The following is a 20311-nucleotide window of genomic DNA, read 5'->3' as shown; positions in this document are numbered from 1 at the left end:
TTATGTGTTGTTAATGCAAGATCAGGCCACCTCCCGGCAGACTATCCTGCTTTTAGTTTAGCAGACTCTTCACATCAACGTTTGACTTTTGTATATAGCCACTGTGATTGACAGGTTTTCTTTTTGCTATTTAATGTCAAGGTTGGACCCAAACCTTGCAGTTATATTCAGTGTTTTAACCTGTTTGTTTACACTGTGCTCAGTTAAAAAATATTGTTTAGACATACCTGTGATTGCAACATGTGTAGATATACCCGAGCTAGCAGAAATTGATCGTGACTTTTTGTGACTGGACTTTTTTGCTTAGGTGCTTTTTGTAGTAGTGATGGAGAGATTGTGTTCATAAGGGTTGGATTGAGTTGTGTCTTAGTAAGTGCCTATGTTGTTCTTTAAATCTAAATGTATAGTCACACCACAATGAAGAAGTAGACAGAAACAAGACATAGTATGAGTTTCCTTGAAATTATTAATATTGATACGGGAAACCATCAAACACTAATGTAACCATAAATTCCTTCATTAAATCCAAAAGCCAAACGGTATTTATACAATTGCTGTAAATATGCCTAAAAAGCCTTACTAATAAGTAATTTACTACATCAAAACAGTAACAAAATATTTATAAGCATTTGATCAAGATACTTACAAACGGGCTAAACCTGGGGTGCTTAGACCCATGTTGGTCGGCTCCAACGTGGTCAGGCAGGTATTAGCAATGAACCCCTTTAAGAGTTTACCTTTTATACCCTTTAACAAACAAGTGATGTCATTGCCAATTACTCTACTGACTTCAGCAAAAAACCAATTTGAGACAATTTACCCTTTTTTCCAGTCTTAATCTAGATTCACAGCCTCCTTTCTTCCCAGGGCCTTTCCTTTCTTATCTTCTCTCTCCCCCGCCCCCTCCTTGCTTACCAGCAGAACAGTAGTAAGGTTTGAGCTTGTTTATTTAAGATAGTTTTTCTTTGTCTTCTTACTGCAGTTCTTTTACTTTTACTTTTGGAACCATACATCCTTCCCATACTACAGGTAATACTTACTATTCTCACAGCCTTCATTTACCTGCTGATTGGGACCTTTTCCCTCCTGGCCACATACTATAAAGAGAAAATGTTATTTTCTTAATTAAACTTAGGCTAACTTTAATTCTTTAGTTTTATATATGTATTCTACAAGTGCTTATGTGCCCCTAATTACATTAGTATCATACAATTTTTAGTGTGTTTACCCTGGACATCCATTTGAGGGAGGGAAGTCCTATTATTTCTGTTTTAGATGGGGAACTGGGAACCAGAAAGACTAAGTGAACTTGCCCAATTTCACACAGGAAGTCTGTGGCAAAGCAGAAAATTGAGTCAGTCTCCTGAGTCCCCGGCTAGTGCCCTAAGCACTGGACCATCTTTCCTCTCACAATATGGTTTCTCAGATGAGGAGAGGTGAGTCTCTACCTTAATCAAGGATCATGTTTTAGAGGAGCTATAGAGAAAGAACAAAGAACAGAACATAAAATATTCATGTTTTTCTTTTTTTTAAATCTCTAAAGGCATTAGGCCGTAATTACAGAAAATCATCTAGGAGATCTAAAACCGGTATAGGAAGGGATATTGGACATGAACAATTCTGTTTTCACCAGTTCATTCCTTTTGGCAGAAGTCCTACGATCCCATAGCTGACTTGCCCTGGTTAACTTAACATTTCTAACTACAACAGATGTGAGGACCTCACAGAAACTGTTGTGAGAGCTGAAATGGGAGAGCACTTCAAAAAGTGCTAGCCTGATTAAGTCCTGCTCATGCCTGACTGAACTGATGAAACTGGTGATACTAGCCTTGAGGCAGGCCAGAGGAGAAAAGTGTGTGCTTGGAATAGAGTTGTATAGTGTTTGCCAAAGTTGTAATTACTGACTCAGTGTTTAGAGTCTAGGGTAAGAATATGGGAAGAGAACTGTATGCACAGCATTGCCCCATTGAAGTCTCTGGAAGTTTTGCAATTAAGTTCAGTGGGGATAGAATTTTCCCTTCTGTTATGGGTGCAATAGTCTTTTGATACTCTTTGCTGTTTGATATATATAAAGAAGGCTTGAAAGTTATATTTCTCCTTGTGTTTTACATTTAGAAACTAACAGATAAATAGAGTTTAAACAGTCTGACTAAAAACTCCCACCTCCCCATAGTTGCTTAATTTCATCTCTTAGGACTCTAGTGATGTTATCTTGCTAGTTCTCCAGTCACTGTAGAGTCTTCCAGGCTAAACAGAATTTCTGAGAAGCAGGGGGGGAAACGCCTTTTTTGGGGGTGAGGTGGGTAATCAACATTGAACATCCTTCAGGCTGCCTTTATAGATGTCACAGATCTGGCTGAACTCCTGTTGGACACTCACCAGGCTGCTGTGAGGGGATCCACCTCACTGGGCCCCCTGTGCTTTTAGCCTCCAGAGTCAGAATGGAGTCCAGACACTGTCCCTGGCGTGGGGTCTCTAGGCATGCTGTTGGGGTACAGATTCTGTCTAGCACCCCATTCTGAGAACTGAGACCCCATGAACCAACTGCCTAGCTCCTGGGACCGTGCTGGCCCCTTAGACTCCCTCGCAGTTTAGACATATTCTGTCCCAGAACTCTAGCCATGTGGGAACCCTGGGTTTAAAGTTTACCTCTTCAGGGGCATGTGATAGTGAAGTGAACAGACACAGATAGACTTGGCACAGGATTCTAAAATACCATTGTTCTTTACTTTATAGCATGAGAAACACAGATCCATGTAAAATAATAAACACAACTCTAGGCATTTCCCTGCCTCTGGTTTTTCACAGCTCTGAAGTGTTCTTTGGGCTTGGGAAGAGCCCTCTGGGGTGACCAGGATTCTTCCTCTCCAGCTTATGACTTCCCTTCAGAGACATGGAGCCTCCCTCTAGGTCAGCTTTCTCTGACTGTGGCCAGTTGCAGTTAAACAGTACTCCCTGCTATGAAAACCTGCCTGTCTCTTTCCCCTCTCCTCCCCAAAGTTCCTGTCCGGGCCTCAGAGAGTCTCTCAAGTTTGTGGCCCCCTACCAACACCTGGTTCCTTTGTTCTGCTGCTGGTGTTCTCCATCTTCACTTCTTCAGCCCCCTGCAGACAAGCTGAAAGAAATAGCTTCTCCCTGCTCCAGCCAGCCTCCTTAGCATACCAGTGGTTCAGTCAGAGTGCAGTTGTTAAGGTTAACAACTCTCCATTGTGGCTTGTTGGGACACAGTCCTTGTCAGCAAGGGGTGGATTCCACATTCACATAGAGGCTTTCCCTGATACAGCAATTTTCTAATAACTTCATAGTAAAACCAGGATTCTTACTTTGTACAGATAAAGTTCCCAAATTTTTCACAGCATACAAAGAACAAAGAAGGCACCTGCCCAATTTTTTCCCCACAAGTTATTTTTAAAGGGGAATTGTCAACATGAACATTGCATTTATATCTGAATTATACCTATTATGGTTAAGACTGCTATCTGAGAGATTCCTTTTTTCTAATATTTTAGTTTTGTTCATTTTACAGAGTATATTTCACTCTATCCCCTGCAGTCTTGCAAACACTTAGGACTTACGCATGTGCTTAACTTTACACCTTCATTGAATTCAATGGGACTGCTCCCTGCGCAAAGTTTAAAGCGTGTAAGCATTTGCAGGATCAGGACTTTAGACTCTTTTTCCTTTATGTGAGGCTGTAACTCAACAACAAAGGATGGGGAGGAGGGGTGAGGGGAATTAAGTATTTGCAGAAGTAGGGAATTTTCAAATCATAACAATGGGGTGAGGTCCGTGGAGAACATTTGAAGCTATTCTAAAATTTTTATTTAAACTGACTACGTTTCTAAGTTGACCGACCCTTGAAATAAATGTAATGGAAAAAGGCATTTTTAAATGGTATTGATCTGGATGTGGTTGGCACTTATAAGCAAAATCAGTTGGATATTTTCTCCAAGTTCTGAAAAGACATATGAATAATTTAAAAAGGAAATAAAATGTTTGCTTTATCGTTTGCACTTTATACTGTTGGGCTTAGGAAAGGGGGTTCTTTTTTCGGTAGCCCATGACCAGTGGCTACGTTGACTTTAGATCAGTATAATTTTGTTACTATAAGTTTTGTAATACATGAAGTACCCAAAAAGTCTTGCACTAATTCCTTTTATTCTTGCTTTCAAATAGTGCCCTATTCCAAACTAAAATTGCACATTCTTGAGAGTAAACTGATCATGTTCCCAATGGAAATTTCAGGAATACTTGTGGCTATTTTCAAAATGTGGAAATCTATTTATATTTTTTCCATTTGTTTTTTTCCCTAGGTTTTGGCACTGATTGCATTCATCTGCATAGAGACCATCATGGAATGCTCCCCTTGCGAAGGCCTTTATTTCTTTGAGTTTGTGAGCTGTAGTGCATTTGTAGTTACTGGAGCTTTATTGCTTATGTTCAGTCTAAATCTTCACACAAGAATACCACAGATCAACTGGAATCTTACAGTAAGTTCTCATCCAAATTTTCATATTGTAAAAATAGCTGAATAAACATTTTAAGTTTGTTCTTTAAACTCTGCCTGTCTTTTACTGAAATTTAAGATCCTGAATAAATGCTATGTATACTGAGTAAAATATATATCTTACTTATGTCCAATTTGAACACCCACGGCGTAGTGAGTCTTTAGAAATATAATGAGATTATAGGATGTTAAATTAAATAAATCTGGAATTGTCTTCTAGCAATTTCTCCTCCTCTGAAAGAGAGCCTTTCTAGCAGTGCCAACATTTATTATTTATGGCTGAGGTGGGCAAAAATACTCTTATTGTATAACTTTGAGAAATGCTGTCCAAAAAAAGAATTAGGAATCCATTTTATTAGATCTAAAAATCAATACAAACAGTTGTTGAAATGTATGGCAAATATGTTTGTAATAACCTGCTGCTGTTTTTTGACACTCCGAGTGAGGGTATATGCTAAATCTCTTGTAAACATGAACACAAGCATTGTGTTGTTTTGGGGGGAAATTGCACTGTCGACAAGGAGAAGTCAGCTCCGTTGACTTGGTTACATACCTAGAGACTATAAGAAACATAGACTAGCAGTCCTCATGTTCACAAATACAAGAAATGTGGGTGTGGGGAAAGAATTGCCAGAACTCTCATTCATTTTGGATGTATCTTCATTTTCTTGCTTGCTATGAGGCTAACTTTCAGACTTGGTTGCCTGAAATGAGCATGTAGATCAGCATGTAGATCCATTGAGCACCTACATCTGTATTAACTTTTGGACATATCTGTATGCAGTTCACCTGAGGAAATGAGTCTATGCTCCTTTGTTCTGGCCTCTGTTCTGCCTTACCACCAGCACTGTTGTAATCTAGTATAAATTGCTGTTGTAGTTGTACATTTAGGCGTGCAGTCCCAGTGGATCAGCCATCCCTAACCTTAGCAAAGCTGCCAGATTTTTGCTGCTCCGTGTGTGACATTTTGTGCAAATTACTTAACAGACAAATTTGCGTATTTGCAAACAACTTTCATATATCCATAAACGTCAACACACCCAGTCCTGAACCATGCTGGTGGTAGGAAATGGAGATGCACAAAACCTGGCAATTGGGGATGCATAAATGCATGGAGAAAGCATGTCTGGGGAGGAAGCTGAATGAGGTGTTTGGGGGAAGGGAAGTTGAGGAAACATGGGGCTTGTGCCTGGGCCCCTCATCTTCTGTCTCCATTCTGCTCTGCCTGCTCCTCCTGACTGCTCCTACCCTGTTTGGATTCAGCAAGTAGAGGGGGAGATGGCTGGCTGCTTGTACCACAGTGGCCACTGGCAGTCAATAGTAACAATGGCAGGCCATTCTTGTAGCCCAACTGGATGCATGATGTCTCCACTGTGAGGTGGGAATGTCGGGCAGCACTGCCAAGTGCACGAGAACGTCACGTGATAAATAAGACTTGGCAGCTCTGCTTATGATGACCTCATTATTGCCTAGGATGTAGGGTAAATACTAGATTTCATGCATATTACAGTATCAGAGGGGTAGCCGTGTTAGTCTGAATCTGTAAAAAGCAACAGAGGGTCCTGTGGCACCTTTAAGACTAACAGAAGTATTGGGAGCATAAGCTTTCGTGGGTAAGAACCTCACTTCTTGCATCTGAAGAAGTGAGGTTCTTACCCACGAAAGCTTATGCTCCCAATACTTCTGTTAGTCTTAAAGGTGCCACAGGACCCTCTGTTGCTTTATGCATATTACAGTGAAGCAAGCCTGACAATGACTGCTGGGTAGTACAGATAGTCTTCATGACTCAGCTAAAGACTGCTTCTTGAAGAAGCCCAAACATCTATTTTATTTTTTTAAAATTTTCTGATAGAAAGAAATCAGCATGTGTGGATCAGATCTGCCCTCGTGTACAGCCATGTAACTCCATTGACTTCAGTGGTTTTGTATAGATAAGCGTAAATAATGGTGGGATTTGGCCCTGCATGTTAGTGCTTTTACTGCTTGCAAGAGGAATTTAACTGTATCATGAATGCACGTGGGTAGAGAAGGTTGACTGAGGCTTCCCTTCCCCCTCTTCCCCTCCTCAAATAATGTAATAAATTTGAACTGTTTAACTACAAGGTCCTTTCAACCACTCTTGGTACTTATTGGTTTGAATAGCCCTGTTCAAGCGATGACAAATACAGTTGTACTCAGAATGAGAAATCCATCTCTAGCATAAGACTCTGATAGAGGTCTTTGAAAAGAAGGGATTTAAAATCTTTTAACTAAAAATAGAGCATTTTGTTGTTTGGGTTTTCACTTGATCTGGGAAAGTAACTTGGACTCATCTTATTTATTTATTTATTTTGAAGTTTGTTTTATTGCTGTTCTAATAGTGAACAGAAGGTTTATTTTAAGGCTTTATTCCATCTGCCCAAATTTAAAGGTATAATCTCAATTATATAGTAGTTATGATATGTAGTACTGGATTTAGTAAGAATCCTTACTGAAGATATTTCCCCCAGATTTTCATACATACACAGTAATGTTTGACATGGGAGAGCTTGTAGTAATACCTGACTGTGTAGTGCATGGATCTACCTTGTATGAAATTGTGATTCAACAGATTTGACTAGGGTATTTTGACCAAATTTCTAGTTCTTGTCTTAATACTCTATGCTGAAGTCTATCTGCCCATAAGTACTATTTTAGTGCAGTATAAGGTATACAGTACTGTATTGAGTGGCCAGAGCTCAGCCTGAAGGTCACAAATGGAGTGGGTTGCAGATGCCCTTGCATCACTACATAGGTGTGGTCAACAGAGACATACAGTAATACTTCAGTAGCATTTCTACTTTCCATTCAAGTATTTCAGTGTGTTTTATAAACACCAAGTAAACTTTGCACTACTACTCTTGTGAGATGAGTACTTTTTATTACCCACATTATGTAAATGAGGAAACTGAGGCTGTGGCTTGGTCTGCACTACCAACTTATGTCAGGATAACTACATCACTCTTGGAGAGGTGGAATACCTATGTAGATGGGTGAAGCTCTCCCGTTGGCGTAGGTAGCATCTTCACTAAGCGCTACAGCACAGTGCCGCAAGTGTAGACAAACCCTCAGAAGGGTTAAATGACTTTTCCAAGGTTACACAGGAAATCTGTGGCAGAGCTGCAAATAGACCTGGAAATTGCTGACTCCCAGTAATCCAAGACCATCTTTGTTTCCCAGCTCTCCATGTTGAGGTAAGTGCCTGCAGGATAGTTTGTTGGGACCTGTGGTCTGGAGAATTCTACGCTGCAATCTTAATAATTAGGATATCTCAAGGCTGTTCTGGTATGCATGCAAATTGAGGTCTTCAAGCTCCTGGCAAGCTTGGGCAAAGTTAGGATGCCCCTGTAGTACAAGAAGAATTTTATCTGTGCTTTCTGGCTACAGTGATTTTTGTCTTGTGCAATTCAGCGATGCAATATCTTTGGTGTTTCTAATACAGGCTGTACACACACATTAACCTTATTTTGTTCATGTGGCAGATTGTGTGCTTCACACTTTTTCTCAGAGAAAATATTGTGGTGCTTTTTCTATAGTCTGACAGTTATTTAGGAATTATGCAGCCTTTCATGTTTGACACAATCTATTAAAAGCATTTTCAATAATGACAACCATCATAATTTCTCAATAGTGTTCAGGAGACATGTGTATTCCTATCTATTTACAGTTTCATTAGTTTCAGTACCTGTTCAGTTAATCATCAATTTCAGGATGGTATTTCCTTATCTAAAGACTAACTGCAAGTTTTTGAAGTTTAATGTAACATAATTACAGAGGCTGCTCTGGCAGTACAGAGGTTCAAACATGCCACATTCTTTTTAGCCTTTTGAGTAGTTTGTAGTGTTATGACTCTTTCCTAACCTTATCTGAGATGCACCCATCTGTATAACAAACTTCCTGTGCAAACAGTTTATCCTCAATAAGCCTAGAAATTAAAGAGGAAAATAATTAGGTCATCTAGTCCACTCCCTTGGGCCCTCTGTAGTATGTTGTAAAAATTGGTATTTCTTTATAGATCAGTTGATCAATGCCCCAGCATTTTACCATGGGTCATAGATGGTAGCAAACTGGGCATCTGTGCCAGCAAAGATGCATCAGCTGCTGCTGGTTGTGTATAGCAAACTGAGATTATGCAGATTTTCAGTAAATAACCTTTTTTCATTTAATATCAGGAAACATTGAGGCTATGTCTTTGTTTTAACCCCCATTCTATCTGTTCATTGAAATAGTACTTGAAATCCATAGCCTACAGCATAAGAGCACAGCATACAAATATTGTGTTTTCTTTGGGGAGTGAATTTCCTTCTGTGCCCTTACATCAGTCTTATCCCTAACTAGGCCAGCCTGTTAGTGACAGTAATCATTACTAGCAACACCAATGTTTGCCAAAATAAGAAAAAATGCTCCTTGGGTTCTGCCTGACTCCTCTGTCTATCATAAAAATGCATCAGTCTGCCAACATCTAGCACAGATACACAAATATTACAAAATCCATCGTTTTGTGGCTCTTACATTTTCAGCCATTTCAGCAACAGTGTTTTGTTTTCATCCTAATTAGAAATGCAACTGCCACCTAAATATTATTGAGATACAGTATCTGAAAGAAACGTGGGATTTCTGAAGCTAGGAAAGAAACTTCTCTGGAAAGAGAGCTAAAAATTGTGTATCTGTGACAGTGAGATAAAAGAATGGATCAGTCATTCCTCTGTGCTGCGTAGGATTATCAACATTACCATGAGATGTGAGGACTTGGGGGAAATGACAGTGGAAATTTCCATTTCCCTCTGTGATACACAGCTGAGATGTGCATGCTATTTTGCAAGGATACTTGAATGTAGCAGCAAGGAATGTGATGTACACTTCTACACATGTTCCAGATGATCCATAGGCATTGTAACTGCATAGAAATATTTCAAACAAATTACTCATAACAAAGTGGTTAGTATAACTACATTTGGCAAAATGTGTTCATTATCTGTTTATTATTTGAAGCATAAGCTGCTTGGACAGGGTGAAATACATAAGTGAGGTACAAGTGGAATTTGTTGTGGGTTTGCATACAAAGGGTCATGGTTTGGCAGAACTATGTTGAAGCACACAGTGGCATGGAACATAAACAAGGATTGTATGACTAGTTAAGACCAAGAGTGGAAAATGTAACAAAAGAACATAAAAATCTAGAAGTTTTGAAAGCCCTGCACCTGGGTTACCAGGTATATAGTCTCAGTATTAGAATCTTGTCCTATGTTGCTATAGAGGATGATTGTTACTGCCGAGATCTGCAGTAGTTTTACAATAATTTCCCAAAGCCACAATGTGTCTGTGTCAGAACTAAGAGAAATCAAAACCTCCCCAATAAAGATGGGGGTGGTGAACTTACAGGTCATCATTAATTGTTGTGGCAGGCAGTCCAGCATGCTGAAGCTCAACAATCTCTTGGATGAGGGAGTATGAGCGGAGTTGTTGCAGATACAGATCTTTAGTTATTCCATCAGTAAAATGGACTTTTTTGTGACTTAGTATTCGCATTTAATTTCTACTTTACATAACCAATTGCTCCAACTAGAATGTTTGTTATACTGTCTGTTGATGATCTGACTTTGGTTATATCTATTCATGTTAGTCAGTGATTTGTTTATATCTAAAACAAACACAAGGCCAACAATTGTCAAGAATGTTAGAAGATCAGCATGTACTAGGTTTTTAAAATCAAGTGTGTCTGGATTGCAATGTTGGCTCATGTCTCCCTCAGTTCTGTGTCAGATACTAGTTAACAAACACAGGTTCATTGAACATGAAGATTGAGCACTGGATATTCATGTTGCTTGAAAACATGCTTCAGAGTTTTTTAGAAAAGCTGCAGAGGGGAACAATGGGTACAAATGTCCAAGTAGGTGACAGCAAAATAATTGATGTTGCTCTGAAGAAACTGTTTTATTGTATCAGTCTTGGCTTTAAATATCTCCATTTCAAAGTTGTAGGTTAAAGAGCATCACAGAGGAGACTGTTAAAGAACACCAGACTTTTTCTACTTGTAGATATTGTATGGGAACTGGAAAAAGTTGTCTTTTATTTTTTACTTCTGCCAAGAAAGAGGTGGTCACAGTTCAGGGCAACTATACCTGTATTCTGCCTCCGTGGTCCAGCAGAGGCACCTGTTCTTAGGATTCCGGTTCCCCATTCATACCTCTTTTGGGCAGAGACATGGGTCTCTCTCCTTCCTGAGTGGGGTATTTCCAGACTGCACAGTTCCGTGCCTACATTGGGAATTCCCCAGAAAGTCAGAGCGCTTCAGCAGGCCTGCTTTGCCTTCTCTTCAAAGGCTATAAACCGCATAATTGCCCATAGGTATAAGATACCACACAGCTTTTCCTAAGCAAGCTCACTTATTCTTAAGGTGAAAGCATTACGGAGAAAACATTAAAAACAATAAAAGAACCTACACACATGCTAGTAAACTTACCAGAGATCACCCCAGCTCCAAAAATTGTTCTCACAGGTGATAAATTCTTCAAACCCACCAAGGGTTTTTTCTGCAGTTACAAGTTCATAACCACCTTGGCTCAGAACAAGCACATCCATCAATAGGTCAAGTTCTTCCAACCCTTTCCAGGGCGGATTGATACCTGCTTTGGATAGAAGGTCCTGTCCATTTGCTCGATCAGGCCCTGAATCAGTTTAAACTCAGGCTGTTTATCCAAAAGTCCTTTTTTTGTTGGTTCGCTGGAGAATCCAGTTTGAATCAGGATATACAAGTATCGCCAGGAGGTGGTACCTCTTGTGAGGTGTTACAATCTGAGTGAATTTGACTAATCGCCGCTCACTGTTTTTAGTTCTTGGAGAGCTGTGGTCCTCCTCCCCTATGGAATTACATACAATCCCTGGCCCAAAATGATATATAAACTTAATTGAGTAAGGTTTAACTTAATTCAATAAAGTTTATTCAGGATACTGCAGGAAATTGCCATATCTGTCACAAAGATGTCCTTTAAAAAGATACATCATTTTCATGTTCTTAATTTATGAACCATTGGCAGGGTTTATTATATGCTGCAGGCTTGTGTTCTAGGTGCACCATCCCTATTTGATGTTTCACAATTTTCTAATCATCATGGGCGGTGCATTCTTCCGCTAAGGATGCCCTAGTAAAACTAGCTTAAATGCAAGGAGTACTACTAGCACGTGGCCTCTATTGCTAGTGATGTGTATAACAGTAGACAGTAACGTCTGTTAATGTCTAGGACTAGAAACACTTGGCAGAAGAATTGGTAAGTAGTAAGGTGTAAGGGGTTGAGAGGGAACAGGAGACTGAACACCATGGAATTTAAAAAACAACAACACACATACACGAAGAGAAGTTAGAAAATAAAGAGGTGGAAACGTGAAAACAGTGAATAGAAATGGCACATTTGTCACTCTTGTACAAGAAACGCTGCTTCCAGCAAAGCCTGTGCAAACACCCAGAAATGGCGAGACCCATATAAGGACGAAATCATCTGACCCTGACCGCCTCTTCCAATGCCACAAAATCGTGTCTTGTCCCTTAAAATATTAGCCAAGATTTTCAGGCACAACTAGTGATTTTTGGATACCTAATTTTTCTATGTGCCCAATTTGAGATGTCTTAAAGTGGCCTGATTTTCAGAAAGTGCTGAACTCTCAAAATCATTAGTCATTTCTGAAAATTTTGGCTGTTGACTGTCTTGCCATGGGTAGGAGTCTGTCCCCTTTGGACAAATTTCTAACATGAATCCTGAATTTTTAGTTGCAGTATCCAGTATTTGAATACATCCTTTGTTGCATGGGTAAAAATAAATTAATATGGAGGTGAGGGGGTGGGAATTGGATTCTAACACATTTAATTTGGTTATTTCTTTATATGACATTTTTACTTTGCAAACCATGTTTCCATTAGTAACTACACTGCGTGTGATCATATGATGTTTAATAACATGACTACACAGTAAAATTATGGGGTGATCAGGGAGATTGGGTTCAGCAGACTGACTGGTATGTGTATAAACTTCAAATTGATAGCTACACACAGGAACAAGGAGAAAACAGCCCAAACCTTGTAGAGTAAAGTGATGGTTTGGGGAAAGAATTAGAGACGTTGGACAATGAAAAGGAAGCTAAAAGGAAATGTTAGTTTCAGCTCTCTATTTTGCAGAAACTAACTTGGAGAGTGGTAGACCTCAAACTTCTATAACAGGTTTTTGACAAACTCATCCCACTGAAATGCAGGTTTCTTTTCCAGATTATATACATTTAGATGGAAGTTAAAATAGTTAAATGTAAGCTTTTTGGGTTTCAAGAATTGAATGGCAAAGAGAAGGATTCTGTAAAAATGCCCTGATAAAAATAAGTATCCTTGTACATGAATTTAAAAAATACATGATTTGCCTTTACATAGCTTCTGATGGCTTGTGCAGTCTAACTGTTTTCATCCAGAATTTCTCCTGGAAAATTACATATGTTCAGGTTTGGAGATGAGTGGGTGAGGGCACGTGGCTGCCACTGCCACCACTGGGCAAGAGAGCCAGCTCCTGGCAATGGACCCAATCTGTAATGCTTAAGGGAAAGGTTCTTTCCCTATCTGTTCCTTTTCAGAATTTACTTTCTGCCTATAAGCAGCAACAGACTTCTTCAAATTCACAGACTCTATTCAGTCTCTCCACTACAGTTAGGCCTGTGGTTCCCTCTGCCTGTCCATGCTTGACTCTTAAAGGTGAAAGTCTATGGCAGGGGTCGGCAACCTTTCAGAAGTGGTGTGCCGAGTCTTCATTTATTCACTCTAATTTAAGGTTTCGCGTGCCAGTAATACATTTTAACCTTTTCAGAAGGTCTCTTTCTAGAAGTCTATAATATATAACTAAACTATTGTTGTATGTAAAGTAAATAAGGTTTCAAAATATTTAAGAAGCTTCATTTAAAATTAAATTAAAATGCAGAGCCCTCCAGACCGGTGGCCAGGATCCAGGCAGTGTGAGTGCCACTGAAAATCAGCTCACATGCTGCCTTCGGCACGTGTGCCATAGGTTGCCTACCCCTGGTCTATGGGATGATTAAGTTGCACGTTAGAGCATCCTTGGATTGCCTCTTCTGTCAGCTGCCTGGATACTGCTTTGCTGTGCCCTGCTGTGCTGTTTATGTCATTCAGCCCTGCCTCAGGAAGTGGACAAGAAGTCTGAAGACACAGAAATACAATTAAAGTAAAACCTAGTCTTAATTTCACAGTTGAAAAATTGGGTGGTAATGTAGGTCACACACAGTTAAATTCAGTGTGGCTGAAGATTGGATCACAACATTTTTTAATGAGACCTTTATCTGTGCAGCCACTATTGTAATCTGCTAGTACAGTTGCCTGGAAGAGTATAATTTGTTCTAAGGCAATACCTCCGTAAACATCTGCAAAACTAACTCATTACTGTCTTTCACAACCTTCCCCAAACTCTCCTTTTCCACGATGCCTACCAAAAAAAAAAAAAAAAAATGACAACAGGCTGCTGGTGTTCTGAGACCACTGCTTATCATGCTGACAAATACTGTTTTGTTTCTTTGTACTCCCCCTTTGGTCCGTATCCATCTGTTGTTCTTGTCTTATATTGTAAGCTGTTTGGCGTTGAGACTCTTTTTGTTCTGTGTTTGTACAGCACCTAGGGTCGTGATCTGTGACTTGGGCTCCTAGTTACTGTGGTACTACAAGTAATAACTCCAGATCACTCCCCCCTCTTGTCCCCTGCTCTGCCATCCTGCATTGCTGAGAATTTGGAGCCAGAGCAATGCCCATCCTTATCAGGTAGTTTGCCACCTAGTCAGGAGCGGCGCCAGGGTTTTTGCCGCCCTAGCGGCAGCGCTCCTCTGAGCATTCGGCGGTGGGGGTCCTTCTGCTCCGCGTCTTCGGGGCACGTTGGCGGCGGGTCCCGGAGCGAGTGAAGGACCCGCCTCCGTATTTCCGCTGAAGACCCGGAGCGGAACGACCCCCCGCCACCGAATTTCCGCCGAGGACAGCAGAATGCCGCCCCCCAAATCCTGCCGCCCTAGGCGACCGCCTAGGGTCGCCTAGTGGAAGCGCCGGCCCTGCACCTAGTTACTAATATGTGCACCTTCTGTCAGTTGCGGGAACAAAAAGTGTGACACAGTGCTAAATGTGTAGCATAAAATGGGAATCCGGCTTTTGAAAATATAGCCCTGTGGACCTACTGTTGTCAGTCAAATATCTGCCCCATGGATAAGACATTGAAAGTGACACTATCTGACAAATTTTAGATACTTCTTTCATTTTGATTAGAACAGTTAATATGACCATTGGATAACAAATCACTAGCAAGCAACAGCAAATCAATCTGACATTAAATTATTCCTGAGAGAGTAAAGGATCAGTAGCAGTCTAGAGTGGATTTGACTCCGATCCTAGACTTTATTCTGTTATGGACAGCAGCTTTGAACACCGTTTTATGGCGCAACATGCTGTCTCATGAGGTTGCTGTAATTTCAGCTGAAATTCTTCTATCTGTGTGATGTGGTTTTACTTTGTCTATAAATACAATAGTAAAAACTTCAGCTACATCATGGCCAGATTTGAAACTACATCTTTTTTCAATTAGCTTATTCTTTTTTATTGTTATGGTTACTCATTTTGTCATCTTAATGTATAATTTTTTTTTTTATTTTTTTTTATAAAACATCTTTTGCTTCTAGAATCCTCACCATAGCTTTCTCTCTTCCTTTGGGCTTTAGCTTTTTCAAACCAGATTTTAGCATTTAAAGTTTGAGTCTGTCATGTTTTTCATTTGAAATGAGAAGCACTGCTTTTTTCAGAGGGAGAAACTTGACAACTTTCTTGAAAAATTCAATAGAATATGATAAATACTTGCCTTAGTTTAGACAGTCTCTCCAACTACCACCTTGCCTCGAAGCCTCCTTCCTAAGAAAAATCATGGAGAAATGTCGGGACAGTCTAACTTCAGCAGTATTTCACATTCTGTCTTAGTCCTCTCACAGTCAGATTTCAGACTAGCCTATGACATGGCAATTGGTCTTGAGGCATTGATTGGTCTTTCTGTTTATGGACAGGGCAGAACTCCTTGCCTGTACTACTCGGTATCCTTTTACTTGGATGTTCAGGTACAGAGTTGAAGGTCACAAGATCATTAGATAATCTAGTCTCACCTCCTGTATACCACAGGCCATTAAATTTCACCCAGTTACCCCTGTGTTGAGCCTAATAACTTGTTTGGCTAAAGCATACCTTCCAGAAAGACATCCAGTTTTGATTTAAAGACACTAAGAGATGGAGATTTCACCATTTCCCTTGGCAGTGTGATCCAGTGATTAATCACCCGCACTGTTTAAAAATGTGGGCCTTAATTCTACTTTGAATGTGTCTGGTTTCAGCTTTCAGCCCTTGGTTCTGGTTATGCCTTTGTACACTAGTCAGTAATTCCCAAACTCTTTACTAAGGCGACCCACCAAATGCATTTTGGTTTTTTTTTTGTTTTTTTGTGACCCACCGAGATCCAACTTCATGGGGAATTGCAGGAGGGGCGCAAAATCATAAACCAGTGTCGTCATCCTTCTGTGATGACCGACCACTATGCCCATACTGACACCAACCACCTCTGCCCTGGCACTACAATCTTAGTGGCCCGGAGTGGAGGAGAGCCTGGGAAAAGAGCAAGCTCATCCTGCAGGGCTGGGCCCAGCTCTGTGCTCTGGGTATTTTGGCCTATCCCTGCTCTATACATCATGATGGAGGGGTGGCTGCACCAAATTTGAGTTAGTGGTGCTGAGGCCTCGTATGCTAGGTCTCAGCACCTGGAGCAGAGAGCCAGGCTCTTCACTCCAGCAGAGAAAGGTATGATGGGTTCTTCAATCTAGCAGAGAAAGGTAGAACAACGATCCAATGGCTGGAAGTTGAAGCTAGACAAATTCAGACTGGAAATAAGGTGTACATTTTGAATGCTGAGAATAATTTATCATTGGAACAATTAACCAAGGATCATAGTGGATATTCCATCACTGGCAATTTTCATATCAAGACTGGATGTTTTTCTAACAAATATGATCTAGGACAGGGGTCAGCAACCTTTCAGAAGTGGTGTGCCGAGTCTTCATTTATTCACTCTAATTTAAGATTTCACGTGCCAGTAATATATTTTAACAATTTTAGAAGGTCTCTTTCGATAAGTCTATAATATATAACTAAACTATTGTTGTATGTAAAGTAAATAAGGTTTTTAAAATGTTTAAGAAGCTTCATTTAAAATTAAATTAAAATGCAGAGCCCCCTGGACCGGTGGCCAGGACCCGAGCAGTATGAGTGCCACTGAAAATCAGCTCACATGCCGCCTTTGGCACACGTGCCATAGGTTGCCTACCCCTGATCTAGGAATTATTTTGAGGTAGTTCTATGGCCTGCATTTTGCAGGTGGTCAGACTTAGATGATCACAATGGTCTCTTCTGGCCTTAGAATCTCTGAACCAGGTCACAACACCTGGAAAGGACAGGAGCCACCATTGCAGGGTGGACTTGCTCTCAAACTCCAAACCACCCCCACTGCACCCAACTAGCTGGGCCTCTGCACTGGGCCCACAACCTATCTACAGCCATCCCAATCACAACCCACTGTTTGGGAAATACTGTACTAAATTAAAGAGACTTTTAGTACCTTCTCTCTGTGAAGTTACTTATCTGCTGTAATCAAGTCACCTCTCAATTGGTTTTTTTTTTTTAAGCTAAACTCTGCATTTGGTAATATTAAAATGAATTTTGTTTGACTGGGCCCAGCACCGAGCGATCCAGATTGTTCTGAACGATTGCCCTACCTATATCATTATTTACCACTCCCATTGATCTTTGTGTCATCTGCAAACTTTATCAGCAGTGATTTTATATTTACCTCCAAATCATTGATGAAAATGTTGAATAGCATCAAGCCTAGGCATTACTGACCTCGTTACAAGACTTAGCTGAAGTGGACAGTGCAACACTATGATGACTTGAGTCATTCCCCTCAAACAGGACCTAAAGACTAGTACTGAGCAGCTCTCATACAGTCACAGGGATCAGTACTGTATATTTCTCCTCCACTTGGAGAGGTGGTGAAATACTGCTTGCTCCCAGAAAGCAGTAAATGGACATCTTTATTTTTTGGATGGTAAGGCCTTCAAGATAGGAACTGTGCCTTCATATATACTTGTTCAACATCTACGCCTAGGCTCCTGATCTTGGTTGTAATACTCCTTGGCAAATATAACCACCATCACTTCAGACTTGCCTGGGTATAATTTGAGGTAGCTGCTCTTTAGACAGGTGTTGGTCACGTGCAAACATTTTGATATCTTTGGTCACTGACCTTTCCCTCCATTTTTCAAGGTAGCCTGGCAGTCTTACTGCATTCATTACTGATTCTGGATACAGGTTGCAACAGTAGTGAACAATGGATTTTTCTCCAACGTGTCAGGAAACTGTCTCTTCCTTTTAGATGAGGATCTGGCCACAGTGATCCTTGTATTCACCTCATTGTAATTTACTGTACCTGGGCTGAAATCGAAGACAACACAACCCCAATTTGTACAGAATGTAGTAGCCCTTCTTCTCAGAAATTTTTTCAGCTGAGCACATAAATCATGCCAGTGATTTGCACCCTCTATAACACTGCTCTACAGCCAAAATGCTTCTGAAATAAATGTAGTCAAACTTTACTAATTCTGGGTCACTGAGAAAGAAAATGATGCTTAAAATTGTTGATTGGCTCTAGTTTTCAAGATATGCTATTGGGTCAGTATATACGACCCTTGACTTGGGAATGGCGGAGGATAAGTGAGTTATAAAGGGAAGGGATCTCAATTTAAACCAGAAATGACTAAAATACATTTTTGAATGGATCTATGAATAAATCTATGACTGGGTTTGGACAGTACTTGCTTTTTAGGCAAACAATGAATGATGCAATCTGAAGCTGGTATTGCGTCATACCTGATATGAATTGCATCATGCTATTCCTAGAAGTCATGGATGATGCAATCATAACGAAGCTTACATCACTCTGCTGAACAAATTGCCCTATATCAGCTCTAGAAATCATACAGTGTCATGCTCTCTTATTTGTCAGTGTTTGATTTTGCAAAGGGACACATTTCTGTTTAGCCAAAGTGAGCAGAGATGCCTCGTACTTGTGTGAACAGTGCAGATAACTTCTGCTATGTTTGTGGTGAAGTGACTTTTGCATCACAAAAGCGCAGTATAACCACTATGGTTAAGAAAGCCTATCACCTTTATTTTGGCTGCAAAATTGGAGATCAGGACAAGAGGTGGGCCCCACACATATGCTGCAACACTTGTGCAACAAATCTTCGCCAGTGGTTGAACAGGAAAAGGAAATCTATGCCTTTTGCAGTGCCAATGATTTGGAGAGAGCCAACAGATCATACCAGCAATTGTTACTTCTGCATGGTGCCTCCAGTTGGGAAAGGTGTGTCAAAGAAGAAAAAGTGGACTGTGCATTATCTAAACATTCCATCAGCTATACGCCCAGTACCCCACGGAGAAGGACTACCGGTTCCTGATGCACCAGAATCATTCTCACTTGAGTCAGATGAGGAAGAGGATGAAACTTCTGGTCCTGAACCATCAATGTCACAGGACCCACATTTTCTCCTATCCTCCTCCTCTGAACCACACCTCATAACACAAGGTGAACTGAATGACCTTGTCAGGGATTTGGAACTACCCAAGAGTAAGGCAGAGCTCTTGGGCTCCAGACTACAGCAGTGGAATCTCCTGGCAGGTGATGTTAGGGTTTCCATGTTCCGTGACCGTCCAAAGGATCTTGTTCCATTCTTCTTCATGGAAGGTGATCTTGTAGCCTGCAACAACATCGATGGTGTGATGGCAGCCCTCAACATCGTTCATGATCCAGATGAGTGGAGACTGTTCATTGATTCATCGAAGACGAGTCTTAAAGCTGTTTTACTGCATAATGGCAATGTTTTGCCATCAATTCCAGTTGGTCATGCAGTCCATATGAAGGAAACCTAGGACAACGTGAAACAACTTTTGAGGTGCATAAACTATGACCAACATCAGTGGCAGCTTTGTGGCGATTTGAAGGTTGTTGCTCTCTTGCTTGGTCTGCAGACTGGATACACAAAGTACTGCTGTTTTCTCTGCGAATGGGATAGTCGTGCAAGAGATTCCCACTACATCAAGAAAGATTGGCCACTCCGACAGTCATTGGAGCCTGGGAGGAAAAGTGTTCAGCATCCACCACTTGTTGAATCAAGGAAGATTTTGTTACCCCCCTTACACATCAAGCTGGGTCTGATGAAGAACTTTGTCAAGGCCATTGACAAAACACAAGCAGCTTTCAAGTACCTCCATGGAAAATTTCCAAGGTTAAGTGAAGCTAAGATAAAGGAAGGTGTCTTTGTTGGTCCTCAGATTCGTGAACTTCTTCGAGATGATGCATTTGACCATGCACTGCGTGGCAAGGAAAAGACGGCATGGAAAGCCTTCCAGTTAGTGGCAATAAATTTTCTCGGAAACAACAAGGCAGACAACTACAGGTTGTTGGTGGAAAACCTCCTCAAGGCATACAAAAGCCTTGGTTGCAACATGTCACTAAAGATAAATTTTTTGCACTCTCATCTAGATTTTTTTCCACCGACCTGCGGAGCAGTGAGCGACGAGCACGGCGAGCGATTTCACCAGGACATTGCAACAATGGAGAAACGCTATCAGGGCAAATGGAGCCCATCAGTGCTTGCAGACTATTGCTGGAC

At 40.7% G+C, this 20311-nt stretch overlaps 1 protein-coding gene across 2 annotated transcripts in view; it reads left to right on the top strand.

Annotated features, from left to right (window-relative positions):
• CMTM4 (CKLF like MARVEL transmembrane domain containing 4) overlaps positions 1 to 20311 on the top strand; it is a 61457-nt gene that overhangs the window by 34179 nt on the left and 6967 nt on the right. For both annotated transcript variants that reach the window (XR_010561899.1, XM_065416536.1), the window contains exon 2: positions 4314 to 4490. Coding sequence is in view for 1 of the 2 variants with exons in the window: in XM_065416536.1 (XP_065272608.1) it covers positions 4314 to 4490 (177 nt within the window). In the remaining variant the exon portion in view is untranslated. The remainder of the gene's footprint in view (positions 1 to 4313; positions 4491 to 20311) is intronic.

This window comes from Emys orbicularis, chromosome 14, assembly GCF_028017835.1.
Source record: "Emys orbicularis isolate rEmyOrb1 chromosome 14, rEmyOrb1.hap1, whole genome shotgun sequence".
NCBI lineage: Eukaryota > Metazoa > Chordata > Testudines > Emydidae > Emys > Emys orbicularis.
Note: the sequence above shows the minus strand (reverse complement) of the source record. Positions and strands in the feature narration are given on the sequence as shown.